Raw genomic sequence first — 18,907 nt, forward strand, 5'->3', positions numbered from 1 at the left:
TTTTTTTTTTAAAGTTTGCTTTTAAATTGATTATGTTAAAGTTTTTAACTTCTATTGGTTTGAGGGACCAAAGTCACATGTTCATACTGGTTGAAGGTCAATATGCCAAGTCGAATTACACAGGGATCAAAACTAGAATAAAGCTATAATTTAGGGACTAAAATTACTATCTTCCCTATAAATAAACACGCACTGTTAGTTAGATTTAATAAATCTTACATGCTCCAATGGCTGGGTGCCAAAAAAAAAAAAAAAAAAAGGAAGAAGAAGAAGAAAGAAACCCCAACAAATAGATTTGCATAAAGAGATAATTACTAAGAGAAAACATTGTTCAAGAGATTTTTCCTTTTTATTTCTCTTCTTTGGATGACAACCAAAATCACAAGGCCTTAGCAACATTAGGACAGTTAATATCATAAAGCCAGATATACAATTACAATGACAAGAACTCAATCACTCCATAGTAATATCTTTCAATTACTGCCTATTTTCTTTTTCTCAAAGATTTCTTCAATTCAAGACAATTATACTGGTTGGAAACTGGATTATGTCATATCTGCAGCCTATTAACCACAGGCTGTTATATGTAGGAATAACATCTATATCTGTTTGGTATAAGTAATGAGACTAAAGAGTCATATTTTGATTTTTATTCCATCTCCACAATTACAGTCCAATGTGATAAATTTAGCAAACGGAACTTTATAATTTAGTCTAATGTATGAGTACTGGCAGTGATGAGCCTTTTGGCTTCTTGCTAAAGACAAGACATGATTACAAATTTTTTGACTATTACAAGTCCAGGAGTACATTCTACATAGGTGAAAGAATAAATACATAGTGCTAAGAAGCTAAAAAAATCCCATAACTCAGGAATCACCCCACTTGTATTTCCAAGATATCTCAAGAACTCTAAAAGGCAATGATATGTTAAACAGATAGTGGACTTTTTTCCATCAGTGTGCACAGCTCTTACCTCGTTCTGCATTTTAGAACAAGTAGGCATCTCACACAGTCTAAGTAGGAGTGCTACAAAGCCCTATTCAAATGGAATTGCTGCCATTGGCAGAGTCCATTTTAGATCCTAAACGAATATGCTTTTACTGTTATCAAGCTCTGCTACTCATGCTCGTAAGGCGATGTTTCACTTGAAGAATCACTATCAAATGGGGCGTTTTCTCTTGGTGATGAAGGAAGTGATTCTTGTTGAGAAGATAAACCTGGAAAGAAATGTTGAGTCAACATAACAGTCATTGATACTCAGTAATGGTATAGCTGAAAAAGTGAAGGACCCCTAAGCCACATAACAAAGAATAATCTGGATATCGGCATCACATAAATGCTTAGATTCTACTAACTCTAGTGTAGCAGAGAGGGCATAGAATTTGACATTAGGTGCTACACATGAAAGACATAAGGGCCAATATGCACAAAAGAGAGAACAGAAAGAAAGAGAAATCAGGAGATAATGTCAGGGATCCACCAACCTTTTGCCCCTCTGGAACGGAACTTCTTTGTATGCCGTCTAATCAGCTTCTTGGCCTTTGTTATGGTCAGTTGTCTCGCAAAAGGAGAGAATTCCGCCTCACCTTCACTCCAGTCACCGTGTAAGTCATCTTCTTCACCCCTCATTGTGCGAAGCACGAAAGCCTTAGCCTTTTTGCGCTGGGAATTAAAAAGGCCTTTTACTGAGGTGACAAACCCATCACCTGCGCCATCAGTGGGACGCTTAGGCCAGGATAGCAGGTTCTGCTCAGATTTTTCAGCTGAACCACCATCACTATCACTGAGATTAAGATCAATATTGGGAACACTAGCAGCACTGGCTTCCTTTTGGTTGTTTGCTTTGAACTTCTTGCCCTGCATTAAAATTAACAGACATATGCCATGAAGCTTTAAGAACCCCCTAAAGTAATCTAACAGTGAAGATATTTATCACGGAGAAAGTAAAAGAGAAGGGTGGTTGCAATGCAACTAACACAAAGCAGAAACTGAAAACATTGATTTGGTAAGGCCAATAATTAAGCAATGAAAAGTTAAAAGAATTTCCAGGAATTATAACCTGCATTCCCGTTACTGATTTAAGGACTCCCCAGATGATATGCTTCTTAACTCGTGAGAATAATCTCTGCCAGGTTCCAGTAAATTCAACGCGATGGAATGTATCCATCAGCAATCTCATATCACCCACAGCAAATCTTGATCCTTCATATGTAATTTGTAACTCAACCTAACCCATGCATAAATAAGAATGAATTAGTTATGGAACTAACAAATTTAAAAAACATACACATAATAACACAAAATTGACTGACTTGACTAATCTTGATATTGTGGAACTCTCTCATTCTTCGGGGCCTAGATTTTTTCTCATCATGTGTCTTCCCCACCTTTTTCTCTTCATGAGAGGAACGACCAGATTTAACTAATTTTGATTCCTTGGATTTGTTTCTGTTAGCTTCATCTGGCTGCTCAATATTTGAGAGGGGCCCACTTTTTGAAGAAGAAACACTTGATGAGTGCATTTGCAGTACAAGTTCATTAGCAACAGATTCAGCTACATTTTCTTCCCAGTTTCTATCAAAGGAGGATGTTCGTCTTAGCTTAGGGGTCACAGCAGTAACATTAGCTTTTTGGTTCTGCACCTTTGATGCCTGCACATATTCAGGCATACAAAACTCATTTGGTAAAAAGAAATGATCAAAGATTAAGGAACTATACCGAAGAATTTATCCGAGTCTGTAAAATAAAACTAAAGAAAGAGGACGTGCGAACCACAGTTCACTCCGTCGTCTGCTTCCATTGGTTAGCTAGATGGAATAAGTAACCAACAACCAACTGAAGGGATCAGAGACTCACTAGGGATAAATCACCATAAGAGGAAGACTGAGAATCTTTAGTTAAATGGCTACTTGACGCTGGTGCTTCCTGCACTGAGCCTTTCTTTGCACGTTTGGCACCAGCAGTTGTTGAAACTTTCCATACTTCCTACAAACAAAAAAGATGTTATCAACATTATGTTGTCACATGGTTAAAGCATCAGGTTGCTTAAACTCATTGCACCGTAGAACTGATAAATGGGACCTGAGACAGACCTGCCGCCTCTGGGAGTCTTGTTCATCTTCTGGGAAAAAATACGCCCACATCATTCTGTACATTGACTCAGTCAGATGTATCTTTAAGGGATAAATCTCCACCTACACAAAGGAGAAATCTAAACAGGTTATAAGAGGAATTATCATAAAAGAAGCCAAAAGGGTGAAAAAGGGTTGATCTCTTACAAATGTCCTAGTGTGAAGATTTAATGAATAATTCAATGAGATAACTGTAAGTTCCTGAATTTGTGAAAACATAGCTTATTAAAAAAAAAAAAAAAGCAATACTATTACCTGCAATAGTTCAATGGTAGAGTTTCCATCTTTTGGAGCTCCCTGTTTAGCATCTACCCGAACCATAACTTTTCTGAAGCAATTACAAGTAAAGATAGCATGATCACAATGCAATGTAACAAAAAAACAAAGATATGAAGCTTCCGAAGAACATTGCAAGGTAAGCTTTCAGTATTCCGTTAACAGATTTTTTAATTTTCATCTGATGATGCTTTTCTTTTGCCGTTTTCAATAGGTATGTCTGATGGTGTTTTCTTCCACGTGTACACGGAAAAAAAAGAATTTTATGCAATTCTCACTTAATGGTTTTCAGTAGATATGCCAAAGCATGAGTTGTCAAACAAATTGTTTAACACATCACTCCAGAAAACAACAGAATCTTTTAACATAATAAAATACATAGTGCGAAATAGATAAGGGAGTAGCATATAATGTATCATGTGAACATTTATTTGTCTGTTTATTCTAAAATAAAAGATCGGCTATTGACCAAAAAGGAAGAAATGGAAGTATTAGTTTAACCGGACAGCTATGTCGTTTTCTAAGTTGGTCAGTAGATGCCAAGCTGATTATTTCTCGCTTCAAGCATACCAGATCAGGAGATCATCATGCCTCATTCTCTTCATCATTGTTATAAGGGGTTGGTTCTTCTAATTTAAGTGGAGAATGAGGTAATTCTTCAGGAATTTATGGTTACAAATGCAAAAACTGGCACTAATCTCCATCAGCCATCACATAATCGCAGATGATACTGCATTTTTGGGATGAGGAAATTCAAGTTTGCAAAGTAAAAGACTCCATCAGGGCGCCAATTGGCAAAAGGAGAAAAGCACAAACAATGTGCATTAAATATGCATGACTTAATGCAAGAAGTAGAACCGAAGAATAATAGGAAGTAGCCGGCATTACTTTCCCCATTCTGGAGGAGGATTCCATGCTGATAAAAGCATATCCGACTTGGCGTTGGGCAGGCAGTTCCTCACAACAAAGTACTTTATTGTGAACTTAGCAATTCCAATATCTTTGTAATCCCGGTCAAAATCATATATCTGCATTGAGAAATGGAAAATAAAGCATTTTGATTCAAGTGATTCCATGTGAAAGAAGCTACAAGTAATCACTTTTTCCTCGTCAAACGCATTACTAAATCAAGAGAGCTTCCTCCCTAAGGAAATAGCAAGAGGATAGCTAGCCTAAGCCCTGATCTTCTTAGCAGGTACTTTACCGTTCAAACAGAGGCGGATCTAGGATTTGAAGGTGACAGGTGCCATAATTTCTTTTAATGTATACCTTATAATGACTAATATGAAATTTATTAGGAATGTTTATTCGATTTTTTAAATAAGGAATCATACCTTAATTATAACAACATAAGTAAAATCAACATTTTCACTAGGAAATTACATCTTTTTTTATATATTAAAAATAAATTTACACAAGATAACATCTTGAATGAGGGAATTACATCAAGCAGAATAATATATTTTTTAAAAATATTTTCAATAGATAAATTATATCCCACAAGTATAGAATTAAATAAACTAGGAGTTCTCAAAAATCAAAATCATAAATCTCATATTTTTTAAGCAATGCTTAGAAATTTTTTGTTATATTTTAATAGTAAAGAGATTTAAATTATATTTAATAACCATAGAATAACATAAATGTTTATGATATAACTAAAAAAAAGATGAAAAAAATTTGATCTCAATCGAAAATTCCCATTAGGACTCAAATTTTTCGGATATGAAAGAAGCAAACTCATAAATTTGAGATTAAGAGGAATGCTTATTTTATAAAATTTTATAATATTGGAGTCTCTTTTTTGAGTGTTTTTGTTAGAGACCACATATAAATAATAGAATAAAGAAAAGAAAAATACAAAAAATAATGAAACGATAAATAGAAAATTGGGAGGGAGCCAAGAAGGAAAATGATTGGGAACAAAAGAAATAAAAAGCACACGAAAAGGAAAAGTCGGACAAGGTTCAAGATAATTTTCAACTTGAATTTTTCACACGAGAAAAGCTTTCAAAAAGATCTACCAGTCATGGCAGAGATAATTTTCAACTTGAATTTTTCACACGAGAAAAGCTTTCAAAAAGATCTACCAGTCATGGCACCTTTGTTTAATTTACAGTTGCGGGTGGTAGGATTAGATATTTAACCTAATTTAAGAAAATTTCGACATTGGTATATAAATTTTTTATCATCTTAGCGGGTGCCATGCCACTCCATGGTAAAGGGGTGGATCCGCCCCTGCGTTCAAATGTAAGTTTCCTGGTTTGAACTTTGCTATCTTGAACCTCATTTCTAATGCAGTTTTTTCTAGGTAAAATAGTGTGATATGTCCAGCTAAACATTGACTAGACCAGCCAAAAATGATTCGATCATTTTCTAGCAGTAAATCAGAGTAGATGAAGACTCTCACATGAACAAGGAATGATTTATTTAGATTAACAATAGAAATCGTAGTTCGGAAGGTTTTCCTTTCCACAAATTTTGCATCTCCATATTGTGGATTAGTATGTAATTTTTCAATATTTGCTGTTCATTAGGAGGAAAGGAGGTATTCTCATTTTGCAGAAAAGTGCCACTTTTCATATTAGAACACTCAACCTAGCATAATTGAGAGTGCAAAACACTAAGTTATCAAGTGTTTACCAATACATTACCGGATTTGAGAAATTTTTAACTCCTAGAATAATCAAAAGATTTAGGTGCTAGTTTGCTGTAAAACGATGGTACAGTTTAGACTACATTGACTATCTTATGTTTTTTGGATGGAAGCACAAAGGTGGTCCCTGAACTAATACACACAAAGAATTAGTTAAATGAAAAACAAATACCAGACCTCCAAGCCAACAGTTCCCAGATATTGTAACTCATTTTGTTGAAGGATGTCAGTATTTCCTGTCAGCTGACTAGTCTGACATAAAAGCTACTGATGAAGGATATGCATATTTTTTAACTAGTGTTACTTCAATAGAGAAACTCCGCGGGAATTTCAGCCAAGCAAAGACAGAACCAAACATGATGAAATTATATAGAGACTCACCATGTCATTTATTTCAGCTTCAGCAAATGATTTACCATCCACAAGCATACTCCAGACCAGTTTATTAATTTGCAAAGAGATGCGCATAGCACAAGAAGGACTTTTGTTTTTTTCTTTCTCCATCAACCGTATCTGTGCAGCCTTCTGTAAAGCCATCCTTAGAGAAGCAGATGCAACTTTTTTTGATTTTTTAGCATTTACCAGCTCTTTCTTCAGTTTTTGCACCTGTAGACAGTCAACATAACAGGCATTCACTTTAATACACCTCCTATTTATAATTATAATAAAATCTGTACAACGTCAAATGAATCTATCAGAAATTTGTGGAAGAGACGAGGGGCCAAACACGCAAATCGTCAGAACTAGGGTAAATTCCTCAGAAAGTAGTTGCTAGGTTTCATAATGGGGCACAGTTCGGAAAAAATGAGTCTAAAGCCAACCAGCCAGTTGTTATTAGGATTAACACAAGTTGGCTGCAAAAGCTTCTCATTAAGGGTAAAACAGGTAAAATGGATAGTTTAACATTAAATATTCCAAATATAGAAACCCGTCAATTTTTTTGGAATAGACGAACAAAGGGAAGTGTCATATAAATTAAAACGGAGAGAGTAATTGTTATTTGTCTTTATAGTTACATTTTTTGTTTTTGCATTACATAGATATGTTTTATCTTTTTCCTCACTGCACCTTTCATTGAAGAAGTTCACTCTTTAAATCGCCTTTCGTTTAAGGCCCCAACAGACCTTTGGCACTTTAATATGCTTTTCGCATTTGACAACACTGTTATTTCACAATAAAAAAGGTATGGGACTTGTACCACATTCATAAAGTTAAAGTGCTTCAGAGAGTTCCTGTCTTACCAATATGGACCTTCCACCACTAAGAATCCAGAGATCACCTTCCTTTACGGGGCCCATGTCCACGGAAACATCAGTAGAAAGAGATAATTTCCTAATATCTTCCTGGATCAACTTCTGGACTCGTTCTTCACGCTCAAGCTCCACTCTTGCTAATTCTACCTCTTCCACTCCATCAGGAACGACTTCATCAGCCTCTTCTTCATCATCTTCATCATCACCTTCTGAATATGAGAAACTAACTTTTCGAGGCCTGAATTAGCATTCCAATTTAATTTAGTTGAGAGCTCAACAAAAAATGAGGATTGAGAAGCAACTGGTCTAACATCCAAGTATATTAAAGGGTTCAAAGGAACAATATGCGATAGATGCATTCACTTCCACAAAGACAAATTAAAAACAACAAGATGTTAAAATTAATGACAAAAATTTTAATAGGTGTCTGTACTTTGGAGCCCGAGCAAGGAGAAGATTGGTCAACACATCTAACATAACTTGAAATTGACGAGACGTCATTGCTGCTGTTATGTTATGAGAATTGAATGAAAGCTCCTTCAAGGGTTTCACCTGGATAAAACATTATCATAGTTGAGAATCAAACAAAAGATAGTACACTTGTGATCCCATGAAACAATGTCAACAGGTTGTCACAGATTCAGACACAAGGCATACCTTCAACTGTGTTGTTCCGCCTTTATGTCTAGTGTAGCGGAAATACATATCACAAGGCATAAACACTCTTTCAAGTAATGCTCCAGTGCGTTTAACTTTAGGTGAGCTTCTCCGAATTTTAGGAAGCCACTGCAGTCCAGCCCCTGGATCTACATCAGTTGGGGCGACATGTGCCTGTACCTGTTCTAACATCACAGACAACTCCATGCGATTCCACGTCATTTGTGGTTGAGACTCAGGAATTTGGACATCTCCTCCACCAAGAGCTTGCTCAATCACTTCATAGCCAATGGAAATAACTGAATGGAATGAACGAGCCAAAACACGACCACTCACAGCAGCTAACAGAAATCTACCCTGTCAAGGAGGGAGGGTTCTGTAGCATTAGCATAGATGAAAATTCAAAGCATTGCTATAGATTTCACATACATAATATTTCCCCTTTCTTGTCATTGTATGTTGGATTACAAATATCCCTGACAATGCTTACATCACAACTCTCAATTGAACATCACAAGTTTGTAACAATACATTGATACTCTTATAAGAGTAAGGCAATTTCTAAGGCTCCTCTAGCACTCGATGCTATAAAATGAATCACACTTGGAATTTGGAAGCACTTGAATAAAGCCAAATGAAGGAAATTATCATAAAATAAAACTAAAGCTGAATGAAGAAGCACAAATTCATGTAGGTAGAAGCTGTTAATAATTTATAGTTAAGTTGAGCTGCATAGAGCACAAAGTGATCAGGGTGTTTCACCCGCCATCATGACAGGTTAAGCACCTCAATGCACACCTTTCGGTTTTAAGAGAATTAGTATGAGAAACAAGAGTATAAACAAAGCTAATTTCATAAAAAGATATCAGTTACTTGATTGTGTTTCCTCTCTCTTCAGCTATATTACATCTAGAGAATGATCAAGCGAGATAGAAAGAAAATAAACAAATATTAATAATCAAATATGAATAATGATAAAAAGAAACTAGGAAATTATGACCTTGCTAGAATTGACAATTGATCCAAGAATGACTCTTTATTAACTTACATTTGCATCCTCCGAGTGAAGGTTGAATTGTGGTTCAATGACGTTCACCATAAAATGGCGAGTCCCCTCCCCCTCAGAGTCTTCAGCAACACCAAGCTTTGCTGGTAATAAAGAGAAAAAAAGGACAAAATACAACAATAAGCATTTAGCAGCAAGGAGTTCAAACAGTGAGAAGTCCAGCAAAAGATTCTCATGCACATCTCAAAGAGTATGTAAATGTTCATATTGATCACATGCACATGCAGCTATCTCCAGTTGGTGCAACTGATTGTCAAAATATGCCGGCAAGTAAACTGGATAAACCTAATACCTAGACATACTAGAAAAAGTTGTCCCTACTAGTCACTGTAAAATAAGTGAAATGCATAGCCTAACTTTATAGGTAGACACTTGAAAAAATTGTGGTGTTAAGCTTCCCTATGCCTCAGAGAAGAATACACATTCTATGTCCAAAGTATGATAAAAATTTCAAGTTTCAGTTAGAGCTTACCAGTAGAACTAGACTGAGGAGTGTCTGCTTTAACTGCATTTGATGGCGGTGGTTCTAATTGTGATTTTGGTGGCCCTGCTTGTTCTGGAGGAGACTTACTATTATCATCTTGACTCCTTGATGGCCCTGCATCTTGACTCCTTGACGGCCCTGCATCTTGACTGGGAGGAGACTTCTGGTTACCATTTTCATGCGATTCAATACTATTAATCACCTTACTTTCCTCCAGCAGCTTTCGTTGCGCATATTGCCTAGAGGGAGATGGTTTTGAAGGTTCAAAGGCTTTAGATAATCCAGCTACCCAGGACCGAACAGCATCTCTTATTTCAAGTGTCCACAAAATCTTAAGACCATAGACGAAGATACGTTGACAATTATCTGCTATTACTACATTGTATCCATCATCGTCACTTGGATCAGATCTTGTCTTGTCCTCACTTTCACTCTCATTATCAACTTCAGACTTAACGCATGTCGTCTCAATATTTCTTCTACCAGCTTCTTGCCATGCCAATAACCTCTCTGGGTCAGCCTTTGGGGATTGCCTTCTGATCGTGAAGTATTCGGATGATAAAAGAAAACCGTCATCTTGATATCTGTCCATGCTGCCACTCATACTGCCAAGTTTATCATTAGTAGAAGTATCCAAAACTGCAGTTTGTGATTCTTTTCTAGCCTTTTGAACTACTTTTGCAACACTAATGCTATCATCTCTACTGATAAATGCCTTTGGAATGTGAAGGTCAATACCTTGGTACACAAGTTCAAGAGGGTCTCGTACACTCTCAAATGTGTACTTTTGCTTACCCCGGCCTAAATAAATTTCAAATTTTAACTTTGTCATTGTAAATGTCAGCCCCTTTGCCGGGTCATCATCATATAAAGGCATATGCTTTATGCATGTTGGTGTTGAATCAATTCTAAACATAAATTCAGTCATTACTCTGTCCAATGACAGATTGCCAGATCTAGGAATTCTTGGAACTCCAAAACGCGGCCATCTTGAAAAGGTCCGCAACTTCTGAGGAGGAATGAAGTTTAAGTTCCAAAATTTGATTAGCCATGCCAAATCATGAGGACCAACCTGTATTGTTGGTGAATTGACTGCCCCGGTATCTTTCTTTTGAGCACCAAAGGCAGCAGTGCTCGAGAGACCCTGATTATCCGCAGAGGATACCTCTGACTGATTATCACGGAAGGGAAGAGAGGGCCTAAGCAAAAGATTCCACCGTAGGGACAGAAAAGTTGACCTAAAGGGATCAAAAACTTTTTCACGAGGCACACCTTCATTTGGAAGAGCAAACAAATAATGGTTTAGAGGATTTCCAGAATCACAATCCCATTCCATTAAAACTTCAACACTCAAGGCCGGGGCTTCTAGGAAAGTGCAGGAAAAGCCAGTTGGATGTTTTAAGTCAGTGTTCCTCGACAAGCTATCCAAACTGCTTAATAGAATCTTGAAGTCCTTCACAAAAGCATAAATACGACCATCTGCCTGCTGGATCTCCATATACCCAGATGCTATCTGAAGCTTGTTGGACTTTTCATAAGGATCTGTACTGGAAAGAATATTGATTTGAGACTCATCGAAATATAAGGTGGAGCTCCCATGAATGTAGTGTCTCATTTCATCCCACCATGGCAAGCTCTTTTCCTTTTTAGGTGGAGGAGGATCCGGATTTGGATTTCTGATGCTCAAATTGGCCCTACGAAGGGCCACAGTGAAAGCATAGCTGAGATCAGTCAATGCAGGTTCAAAACCAACTCCATATGAAATTTCTGCTTTCTGAAAGTGTAAGGGCAAATCCAAATATGTTTTCATTGGTGGAGTTGTCCCAGTGACTGATCGAAGCAAACGGACCTTCCTCCATCTCCCAATGAACACATTTTGCTGCATTTGGGGCTGAAAAGGTGTTGCCTGCAGTTAATATGGACGAAAAAGGTTCATCAAAATGCCAGTGGGTACATTAAAAGATTTCCATACATTCAAAAGGTAACTCATGAGTAAACCTTTTCAAAAACACTGATAAATAAACTTCTCAAGAAAAAAAAAGTAAAAAAGGAAAAGTTAGACGTCTAACATCTTCTGCTTTAGGATTATCTAATTCCAAGGTGCAAAGATAAACATAAATTTAAATGGTATTATTATCTCACCGAAATTATTTCACCTAGTAGAATTTTAGTAACAGCTTAGCAAAGATAAACATAAATTTAACTGGTATTATTATCTCACCAAAATTATTTCACCTAGTAGAATTTTGGTAACAGCTTATAAAATCTTTTCTTCTGGATATCATCAGATTGATACAGTTGAATTTAGTAGTCTTGTCAACTTCAGCATACTGATGAAACTTGGCAGCAAGAGTTATATACACGCACAAATCAGGAGTTTGTTGAGCATTAAGTAAAATAGAACTTGCCCACAGAGTAAAAATAGAAGCAGAAGTACTTGTCCGTGTTGCCTTGACAGTTAACACAATAGAAAGTGAAGTTTGACATGACAAAGGCAACACTAAAGACTGCACTATTATGAAAATAATGTTTTGATTTGTTCCTTATAGCGTAACATTGTAGTACTAATATCAAAGCTGATAGCTATTTCATGATGAATTGACTGGGCAACCATATTCATCCGTCATGATTAAGTTTTAAAATAGTATGGGTCCTGCTAATATTTCCAGTACTGCGGCAAGTAAAAATGGTGCTTTGATAGGCAAAGTTCAAAACAACAGAATCTGCATGTGCACTACTTATGTCTAGTCTCGTCAATGTATTAGAATGACCATAAAATAGCAAATTGCAATAAATTTGGGAGGAATAATTGAAAACTATTAGATGGGGAATCTCCAACTCTCTACATTATGAGAAGCAGTTGCGAGAATGCATGGGAGAAAAATATTATTCTTGATGTTAATTGTAATACAATGAACCCTATTTATAAATACACATAATACATAATCTACTCCATACGGGACTCAGACTAATTACATATATATTCACAAAGCTATTCTAACACTCCCCCTAGCTGGTGCATACAAATCATATGTACCGAGTTTGTTACATATATAACTAATACGAGGACAAGTGAGGGACTTGGTGAAAATATCTGCAAGCTGATCATTCGACTTCACAAACTTTGTAGTAATATCTCCTGAGAGTATCTTTTCTCCGACGAAGTGACAGTCAATCTCAATATGTTTAGTTCTCTTATGGAACACTAGATTCGATGCAATATGAAGGGCAACTTGATTATCACAAACAAGTTCCATTTGGCTGATCTCACCAAATTTCAACTCCTTGAGCAACTGTTTGATCCAAACTAGCTCACATGTTGCTATAGCCATTGCTCGATATTCTACTTCTGCACTAGACCGAGCAACGACATTCTGTTTCTTGCTCTTCCAAGATACCAAGTTACCTCCTACTAAAACACAATATCCAGATGTTGAAAGTCTATCAGAAAGTGAACCTGCCCAATCAACATCTGAGTATCCAACGGTTTGCTCATGGCCTCGATCCTCAAACAATAGTCCTTTGCTTGGAGCTGATTTTATATACCGAAGAATGCGGACAACTGCATCCCAATGACTATCACAGGGAGAATCCATAAACTGACTTACAACACTCACAGGAAAGGAAATGTCAGGTCTAGTCACTCTGAGGTAATTTATTTTACCAACCAGCCGCCTATATCTTGCAAGATCGCTAAGCGGCTCCCCCTGCGCTGGCAGAAGTTTAGAATTCGGATCCATAAGAGTGTCAATAGGTCTACAGCCTGTCATTCATCTCTCCTCAAGAATGTCTAAGGCATACTTCTGTTGTAAGATCACAATACCTGAGCTAGACTGAGCGACCTCAATAACCAGAAAATACTTTAATTTGCCCAGATCCTTAGTCTGAAAGTGCTGAAAGAGATGCTGCTTCAACTTAGTAATATCATCCTAATCATTGCCTGTGATAACAATACCATCAACATAAACCACCAGATAAATACTGAGATTTGAAGCAGAATGCTAATAAAACACAGAGTGATCAGCTTCACTACGAGTCATGCCAAACTCCTGAATAATTGTATTGAACTTACCAAACCAGGCTCGAGGAGACTGCTTTAGACCATAGAGGGACCGGCGTAACCGACATACAAGATCACTAGACTCCTCCTGAGCAACAAAACTAGGTGGTTGCTCCATGTAAACCTCTTCTTCAAGGTCACCGGGAAGAACAACATTCTTAATGTTCAACTGATAGAGAGGCCAATAGCGAACAACAACCATGGAGAGAAAGTATCACCGTAATCGAGCCCAAATATCTGAGTGTACCCTTTGGCAACAAGACGAGCCTTAAGTCGATCAACCTGGCCATCTGGACCAACTTTGACGGCATACACCCAGCGACAATCAACAGTCAATTTACCCGAAGGAAGTGGAACAAGCTCCCAAGTACCACTCGTATGTGAAGAAGACATCTCGTCAATCATAGCATGTCGCCATCCTGGATGAGATAGTGCTTCACCTGTAGACTTAGGGATGGAAACAAAGGACAAAGATGATACGAATGCACAATCGGGTGATGACAGACGATGATAACTTAAACCGACATAATGAGGATTAGGATTAAGTGTAGACTGTATACCTTTCCGTAGTGCAATCGGTTGGCTAAGAGGAGACAAGTCCACAGTATTAGCAGGGTCAGGTGCAGGACGTGAGTCAGATGAGCCTAATGTTGTGCGTGGACGACGATGATAAGTCAGGAGTGGTGGAGCTGCAGAAGGTTGCACTGAACTAGGTGGTGGAGCTGCAAAAGGTTGAACTGGACAAGGTGGTGGAACTAGAGCTATAGATGGTGGAGCAGCAACTAGAGCCGTAGGTGGTGGAGCTGGAGTTGTAGAGGAAGTTGAATGGGAGATAGTGACTGAATCTCCAAAAGATGGAACTGGTAGCACCTCAGAAATATCTAAGTGATTACCTAGACCTGTGAAATATGATTGGGTTTCAAAGAAGGTAACATCAGCCGACATAAGGTACCGCTGGAGGTCAAGAGAATAGCCTTGATACCCCTTTTGCGTTCTCGAGTAACCCAAAAATACGCACTTAAGAGCACGATGAGCTAACTTATCTTTTCCTGGAGTAAGGTTATGAGCAAAACATGTGCTCCCAAAGACACGAGTTGGAAGAGAGAACAAAGGTAAGTGGGGAAACAGGACAGGGAATGAAACTTGATTCTGGATAGCTGAAGATGACATACGATTAATAAGATAGCAAGATGTAAGAACCGCATCCCCCAAAAACGCAACGGAACATGAGACTATATGAGTAGGGTACGAGCAGTTTCAATAAGATGTCTACTCTTTCTTTCAGCTACCCCATTTTGTTGAGATGTGTACGGACAAGATGTTTGATGAATAATTCCATGAGAGTTCATAAACTGCTGAAATGGAGAAGACAAATACTCTAGGGCATTATCACTACAAAATGTGTGGATAGAAACCCCAAATTGATTTTGAATTTCAGCGTGGAAGGTCTGGAAAATAGAAAACAACTCAGACAAATTTTTCATCAACAATATCCAAGTGCACTTGGAATAATCATCAATACAACTGACAAAGTAGTGGAATCCCAAGGTAAAACTGACCCGACTAGGACCCCAAACATCTGAATGGACTAACGTAAAAGGTGGCTCTGCTCGATTATCAAGATGCCAAGGTAAATGGGAGCGGGTATGCTTACCGAGATGATATGACTCACACTCTAGAGTGGACAAGTGAGATAAACCAGGTACCTTCTGAAGTTTTGACAAACTGGGATGTCCCAACCGTTTATGTAATAAATCTAGTGAATCGGTAACAACACAAGTTATTGAAGGAAGATAAGATGTGAGTCCATGTGATTTTGCAAGTATAAGGTAATAAAGTCCATCTGATTCACGCCCGGTACCATTGATCTGCCTCGTACTGCGTTCCTGTGTAAAAACAAGGTCATCAAGAAATAAAACAGCGCATTTAAGTGATTTGGCTAAGCGACTAACGGCTATGAGATTAAAAGGACTATTAGGAACATAAAGGACTGAATTTAAAGGTAAGGAAGGAAATGGGCTTGCTTGACCTATTGCAGTTGCCATGGTTTGAGACCCATTGGCCATTGTGACTGTTGGAAGAGATTGAGAATACGAACTACTAGTGAAAAGAGATTTGTTACCAGAAATATGATTAGATGCACCTAAATCAATGACCCAAGACTCAGAGGTTGAAGATTGGGAGACACAAATCACGCTACTATCTATTTGAACAACGGAAGCTATCCCTGAAGATGTCTGTTTACATGCTTTGTACTGAAGGAATTCAATATAATTCGGTAAAGAAACTGCCTGGATTGCATTGGATCCAATGTATTGTGAGTCAAAGGCTTGTGATATGAATTCCATTATAATGTTTAAGCCGGAAAAAGCAATTTTTTGGAATTACTGTTCACGCTGGAAAAATATAAAAGTGGTTGGAATTTGATTTGAACTAGATGGGTAGGCTCGGAATTGTGAGGAGAGCAGTCTGTCTTGAAGAAGTTTCGCGAAAAATTGGCCGGAAAGTGACCCACGCGCCGGCGCGTAGGTCGGAACCCTCACCGAAAAAGTTTCTCTTGACGGCGCGTGGAGGCGCGTGGCAGATTTTCTGCCGGAGAAATTTTAATGGGTTGGTCAACGGAGGGTGATATACCTCGTGGTGGTGTTCGTTTTTGCACAACGCCGACAGAAAATGACTTTCACGTAGACAGGCCTTAGGTCACCGGAAAAATTGCACGATGACTAAATTTTTTCTTCCCGATTAACACTGGAATGACGCACTACGATCTTTTCTCACTAATGCTCTGATACCATGTGAGAATGCACAGGAGAAAAATATTATTCTTGATGTTAATTATAATACAATGAACCCTATTTATAAGTACACATAATATATAACTTACTCCTATTACATACAGGACTCGGACTAATTACATATATATTCACAAAGCTATTCTAACAGCAGCAATTTCATTTTCACATCATACAGAGAAAATGAAGTATATACAAGTATTGCAGGATATCCAGAAACAAAATCAAGCAGACAGAAAATGCTGGAAAAGTTATTTGCCTTTTCATGACCATATATATTCAGAAAAAGCCATAGGGGTTTGGGGGTTTGAGGAGGATGAAAAATACAAAGAACTAAAGATTGTACCTGCTGAGCCATTACAAGACGGCCTTCACATCGGCCTGAATTAGCAGCAAGAAGCGGAGATGTGTAGTTTCTTATCCGAACAACAAGAGAACCTGTATGCAAATTGATGTTACCACCATATAATCGTGAAAATGGGATGCTATGTGCACGGCATACTGGATCAAGCTTTTGCAGAAGCTCTATCATCCCTGCATCACCTCCTTCAATTTTTGTCAAGCTTACATCTAATTCGGTAGCAGAAATTGAAAAAAGAGAAGTTCTTGCAGTGCTAAGCTTGAAGCCCGCTTGAAATCCTTCATTACAGGCCCCAGATCCTTCTGCCAGAACAAGCTTTTTGCATGCCTGGTAATATGACCTGAATGACTGCTTGTAGATCTCCTCCCGCAGTTTCTGAATGGCTGAAGTATCCTCTACATCGATCTCTTCTCCAGTAATATTGATCTTGCCATCATCAAGAGGATCATTTCCTTCAGCGGAACCTTCACATTTTCCGCCTTTGGAAATAAGTTCATCAAGAAAGTTTAATCTGACCGCTGATTCACAGGCCCCGTTCTTCCATAGCTGATAATGTTCATCAAGCCATCCCTGTATTGGTTCTTCTTCAATATCAGCCGTGAGCTTCTTTATGCAGAATCTGACTCGACCAATTTTTGTTGAACTAGTCTTTTTAACTTTCGGTTTCTCTTCCTTATTGGGAAACATAAGTTTAGTCTTTGCAGCAGTTACGAGCTTTAAAGCTCGAATCATTTCCTCAACAGAATCGTCTATTGCACGCAATTGCAACCTGTATGGCATGCATATATGAACATCAAGGGCTTGAATTACCCAATCCCATGTTGTGCCATTCTCAGTTTTTTCATTTGGTGCGCTGCTAGAGGGTTTGGGAATACGAGAAATTTGCATCCTGCTGCTTCTAAATAGTCTTGCATTGTTGAAGCTGAGCACGATCCCTTCAAGAAGCATACCTATCCGAGCATTTTCTGAAAAGATCGACTGCACCTGAACTGCTGTCTCAACACCATCTCCAACTTCAGCAGATATATTAAGCACTTCCACATCAACAGCAAAAACTGATTCTCTTTTCTTGTGTTGTTTCTCCAGCTGTAGTGATTCTTTGGAGGTCTCTTTGCCCTGCTCATTATCTTTAAAATCTCCTTCTTTAGCAGGTTCTTGAAGCTTTTGATTGTGCACGAGCAACTTCAATTGAAGGCCCAGCTCAAACAATGCTATATGCGCATCAGGCTCCCATCTAACTGATATATCGCTGGCACTAAAGAGAGAGCACGTCGCAATCTCTTTAAGGCCACCAGATCGTTTCACAAACTTTGTATTCTGCATATCAAGCAATGTAACTTTAGTGACAAGGTTTCTGTCTTCTAAATGTTCTTGAAAAATAGATTTGGCTCTTTCAAGCTCCACCTGTGTCGATTGTTTCTCCTTGTTCATACAAAATTTTAGGTGGAAAATATCAAGGGACACAGAGTACTTCACTTTTTCTAATTCATCTGAAGCTGTAGATATTATATTTGCAGTGCGGGGAGTACCATCAGTTGAAACACTAATCACAATACGACCACCCTGAGATCCATAATTGACCCGTTTCGGGTCAGGAACAACAGCATTTTCCAAGCCCGCCTCTCCAATTATATTTAAAGAGCACTGTTGTAGATTAAATTTTATTTCTTGAATCCCTTTTCCTGATGGCTTGGATGATTTCGTTCCCTGGGTATTTGGTTTCTTACCAGTGACAGAGAAACTCTTCAGGAAACATTTGAAAGAAAAAGCTGCTGATATCAGGGATGCGAGGCGCCTATAGGTCAAGCATATACCCATTCCAGGAACATCAACAGAGAGAACTTTTTTACAGTTAAGTCCCTCTTCAGGTGAATCCAAATCTTTCCTGCCCATATCAAGACTGACTTTTGCTATATGAATTAGTGAACTAATGTTTTTTTCAACCCCAAACAGGTCCTTTATGCATTCTTGATGCTCGTCAGACATGTTTAGATTGAATTCAACAATTTCTGTTTGCATTACTGGGCCTGCACTTGATGTATTATTGGAAAAGACATGTAAAGACTGAGAACAAGCCTGCAATATACAGATAACAAAGGACGATGCATCATATTTCTTTGATAACGAAGTACGATGCATCATATTTAAACAGGAGGATGAAATAACGT

The 18,907-nt window shown here is 38.0% G+C and overlaps 1 protein-coding gene across 2 annotated transcripts in view; it reads right to left on the reverse strand.

Annotated features, from left to right (window-relative positions):
* Nucleotides 1–628: 628 nt before the first annotated feature.
* The window catches only part of LOC104234978 (protein SABRE-like), a 34,390-nt gene continuing 16,111 nt past the window's right edge, over nucleotides 629–18,907 (reverse strand). For both annotated transcript variants that reach the window (XM_009788640.2, XM_009788641.2), the window contains 15 exons: nucleotides 16,725–18,815; nucleotides 9,515–11,432; nucleotides 9,025–9,125; nucleotides 7,977–8,333; nucleotides 7,753–7,871; nucleotides 7,308–7,557; nucleotides 6,448–6,672; nucleotides 4,299–4,438; nucleotides 3,390–3,462; nucleotides 3,096–3,197; nucleotides 2,860–2,988; nucleotides 2,316–2,654; nucleotides 2,063–2,230; nucleotides 1,488–1,860; nucleotides 629–1,220 (listed from right to left, as the gene is read on the reverse strand). In XM_009788640.2, the coding sequence (XP_009786942.1) occupies nucleotides 1,120–1,220; nucleotides 1,488–1,860; nucleotides 2,063–2,230; nucleotides 2,316–2,654; nucleotides 2,860–2,988; nucleotides 3,096–3,197; nucleotides 3,390–3,462; nucleotides 4,299–4,438; nucleotides 6,448–6,672; nucleotides 7,308–7,557; nucleotides 7,753–7,871; nucleotides 7,977–8,333; nucleotides 9,025–9,125; nucleotides 9,515–11,432; nucleotides 16,725–18,815 (6,486 nt within the window). In that variant the 3' untranslated portion in view covers nucleotides 629–1,119. The remainder of the gene's footprint in view (nucleotides 1,221–1,487; nucleotides 1,861–2,062; nucleotides 2,231–2,315; nucleotides 2,655–2,859; nucleotides 2,989–3,095; nucleotides 3,198–3,389; nucleotides 3,463–4,298; nucleotides 4,439–6,447; nucleotides 6,673–7,307; nucleotides 7,558–7,752; nucleotides 7,872–7,976; nucleotides 8,334–9,024; nucleotides 9,126–9,514; nucleotides 11,433–16,724; nucleotides 18,816–18,907) is intronic.

Source organism: Nicotiana sylvestris, chromosome 10, assembly GCF_000393655.2.
Source record: "Nicotiana sylvestris chromosome 10, ASM39365v2, whole genome shotgun sequence".
NCBI classification, from domain to species: Eukaryota; Viridiplantae; Streptophyta; class Magnoliopsida; order Solanales; family Solanaceae; genus Nicotiana; species Nicotiana sylvestris.